The sequence below is a fragment of the Triticum urartu genome, chromosome 2A (assembly GCF_056163025.1).
Source record: "Triticum urartu cultivar PI428250 chromosome 2A, HENAU_Tu73, whole genome shotgun sequence".
In the NCBI taxonomy this organism is placed as follows: Eukaryota; Viridiplantae; Streptophyta; class Magnoliopsida; order Poales; family Poaceae; genus Triticum; species Triticum urartu.
The window spans coordinates 676,808,543-676,812,453 of record NC_141874.1 but is presented as its reverse complement, the minus strand read 5'-3'; the positions used below and the strand labels follow the sequence as shown (position 1 = coordinate 676,812,453).

General features: G+C 40.5%; 1 protein-coding gene across 1 annotated transcript; it reads left to right on the top strand.

Annotated features, from left to right (window-relative positions):
• Positions 1-207: 207 nt before the first annotated feature.
• On the top strand, positions 208-962 carry LOC125534030 (uncharacterized). The gene is made up of 2 exons (XM_048697337.2): positions 208-597; positions 702-962. The coding sequence occupies exons 1-2, from the start codon at positions 219-221 to the stop codon at positions 740-742; spliced, it is 420 nt and encodes a 139-aa protein (XP_048553294.1). The 5' UTR covers positions 208-218; the 3' UTR covers positions 743-962.
• Positions 963-3,911: the final 2,949 nt, after the last annotated feature.

Sequence of the window (3,911 nt, the reverse complement as noted above, 5' to 3'; positions counted from 1 at the left end):
TACCAAGACCCGGATTCAATGAAGCGACATATGCCTCTGTAATGCCTATAGCAGTTCGATCGAAGCTCTAAGATCATTTGCTTTCTTGTCGCCGCTAACCGTTTTAATGCAACTAGCGCCGCCGTCAACCAGGTAGGTAGGTCGTCGATCTCTCCGTCGATCGTACGTGCACCGGGGGTCCTCGGCTACTATATAAACGAGCTCCCACTGCCAGCATCATGCACACCACTCGCAAGCATACCAGCATCACACACTACGGCCTAGACACGGAGATGGGCCGCCGCACCGGAGCCAGCCTCGTCCGTGCCCTGCTGTTCGCGTCGCTCTTCGCCGGGTTCGCGGCGCATCTCGCCGCGGGGGAGAAGGACTGCTACGACGAGAGGGACAGGATCGTGAGCATCTGCATCAAGAGCATCAAGAAGGAGGGCTTCTACACGCCCCCGAGCCAGGCCTGCAAAAACGAGGTGAAGAAGGTCGACATGCCCTGCATCTGCCGCGTCCTCACCGCCTCCGACGAGCGTACCGTCAGCCCCGTGAAGCTCGTCCACCTCGCCCACGACTGCAAAATCAAACTCACCGTCGGGAGCAAATGCGGAAGTAAGCAACCAAGCATTTATGCAGAGGTTTTGCGCAATTCATTTTTCTGCAGTTTTGCATGGCCGGGCTCGTCTAATCCACGTAGTACGACTTAATAATTGCAGCTTACACCGTGGCGCCAGTACCACCACCCGCGCACGCGTGAGGAGCTTCGATCATGGGGATCGCGCGAGAGGAAGGCCGCTGAAGAAAACTGAGATCATGGCATGCAGAATAACTAAATAAAGTGCGCGCGTACGTGCCTGTATGCTGAGCTATATAGTGACTATCATCATCGTCGTAGAATGTAATCTGCCATGGCATGTTCCCCTCAGAGATCCCAATAATAATTAATAATAGTAAGAATAAAAGCCTTCTGTCTAGAATGCTACACTTCATGCATTACAAAAGACCGCAGTTGCTACGAGTTCCGCCTTGGCACCTTTTTCTTTATTATTGCTCGTTTGAATCTAACATGGCGTTGTTGGAACGAAGTGAATACGATTTAACATGTCCTTCCAACAATATATTCTCATGTCACCATTCACAAAAAGTTTCAAAAAAAAGTTTGTGAATAAAAAAAACATTCTACCATCCACAAAAGTTTAGCATATTTTTGTAGGAACACAAAATGTTGATGATTTCACACACACACACACACACACACACACACACACACAAAATGTTAGCATATATTCAACAAAAGTTCGCAATCTCATAAATTGGTCCAAAAGTTCAAAAAATGTTGATGATTTTACAAATATTCTTGAATTTCCAAAAAAATCATAAATTTTTAAAATATTCTCGGAATTATAAAATGCGTGTGAATTTTAAGATTTCACATATTTCAGAAAAAATAACCAATTTGAAAATGGTTCGCGAATTTGAAAAACTGAGGGCGTCTTTCAAAAAGGTTAATGGCTTTGGAAAAGTATACGAAATTAAAAAAATGGCTTGGAGAAAAGTTCAATGGTTTGTAAAAAGGAGAAAATAAAATACAAAACTAAAAACGAGAAAGAAAGGAGAAACCAGAGGAAAAATCAAATAATAAAAGAAAAAAATGGTTCAACAACGGTTCTAGAGCCTTCCCTAAACTGGAATGGCCGGCTCATAGAGAGCACGGGCACGCGGAGGGTCACTACCTACATGAGAAATAGGAGGCGCCCTTTGGCAGTTCGAGGAAGGTTCCGATATGTTTTTGTTTCCTTTCGCTTTTATTTTTCTCTTCGTTATTTGTTCTATTTTTTGTTTTTTTAATTTACTATCTCATTTTCTCCGTTTGTGGTCTTTCTTTTATTAGTTTGAACTTGTGATTATTTTAGTCCGCCAGGTGTCAGTGTATGAACATTGTTTTAATACAATTTGACCATTTGTAAATTGCAATACACTCTAAACATTTTCTTGGATAAACATTTGACATTTATTTACTTTATGTTTCTCTTTTATGTTTTCTCCTGGTTTTAATTTTTCAGTTTGTTACATGTAGACTATTTGCTAAATACATGCTGAATATTTTTCTATATACTGGTTGTACATTTTTAAATATATGGTGAGCCTTTTAAACATGTGTAAGACATTTTTCAAATATATATCGAATTTTTTTTTTTAAAATACATGGTGAACATCCTTTTTACTCGTTCAACTATTGTTGAAGATCCCTATTGTACATTTTCAAATGCATAATGAACATTTTTTAACACACGTTAAACATGTTTCAAATATAAGTCAAAAAAATTCTAAGTGCATGATGAAATTTTAAACAAATACATTTAACCTTTTTAATATACTTGTTGAATTTTTTAGACATGTGCTAAATAATTTTTAAAGACATGTCAAACATTTTTCAAGTACTTATAATATGTGTCAACCATTTTCCTAAATATACGGTGAATATATCTGAAAAATGCGTTGAACATTTTAAAGGTACATGTTAAAAGAAATTTAATTGCATGGCAATTTTTTTAGGATACACGATAAAAAAATTAAAATACATAATTAAGACACAATGAGCTTCTGTTAACATCTTAACTTTTGTTTGGAAAAGAAACGGTTCATGTCGACACGGGCGGAGCCCCACCCCATCGCTACCTGCTCGCCCTTCCCCTCGCCACCATCGGTCATCCATACCGAGCAAACTTTCACCATGGGATCGCGACAACGGAGCGTTTTCCTCCTTCCTCTTCTCCTCCTCTCATTTCCCTCTACCCCCTAGTCCTAGCTCGGCGCCGACACCTATCGGGGCTCTTTTGTCATGCTGTTGGGGGTTGGTCGTCCCACGAGGTGGTCGATATGGCCATGAGGGCCAGCGCCTTGCGTCCCATTGGCTTGCGATAACCCACAAGTATAGGAGATCGTAACAGTTTTCGAGGGTATAGTATTCAACCCAAATTTATTGATTCGACATAAGGGAGCCAAAGAATATTCGCGAGTACTACCTGTTCAGTTGTCAATTCAACCACGCCTGTAAGACTTAATATCTGCAGCAAAGTATTTAGTAGCAAAGTAGTATGGAAGTAACGGTAACAGTGGCAAAAGTAACAGCATCAGTTTGTAGTGATTGTAACAGCAGTAGCAACGAAAGTAACTTAGCAGAGATCAATATGTGAAAAGCTTGTAGGCAATGTATCGGCAATGATAATTGTGTCGAATAATATTTATCATGTAGCAGTTATAACCTAGGATGACATAGAACTAGCTTCAATTTATCAATATAATGTAGGCATGTATTTCGTATATAGTCATACGTGCTTATGGAAAAGAACTTGCATGACATCTTTTGTCCCACCCTCCGGTTCCTCCCGTGACAGCGAGGTCCTAATGGAAACTAAGGAATATTAAGACCTCCTTTTAATAGAGAACCAGACCAAAGCATTGGCACTTAGTGAATACATGAACTCCTCAAACTACGGTAATCACAGGAAAGAATTCCACTTACTGTCATCTTGGGGTATGCGGATCATAACTCGTAATAGGTTTCTACAACTTGCAAGATAGGATCAAGAACATAAATTTGTTCATGAAAATGTAATATGTTCAGATCTGAAATCATGGCACTTGGGCCCTAGTGACAAGTATTAATCATAGCAAAGTCATAGCAACATCAATCTCAGAACATAGTGCATACTAGGGATCAAACCCTAGCAAAACTAACTCGATTACATGATAAATCTCATCCAACCCATCACCGTCCAGCAAGCCTACGATGAAATTACTCACGCACGACAGTGAGCATCATGAAATTGGTGATGGAAGAAGGTTGGTGGTGATGATGGCAATGAATCCCCCTCTACGGAGCCCCGAACAGACTCCAGATCAGCCCTCCCAATGAAGAACAA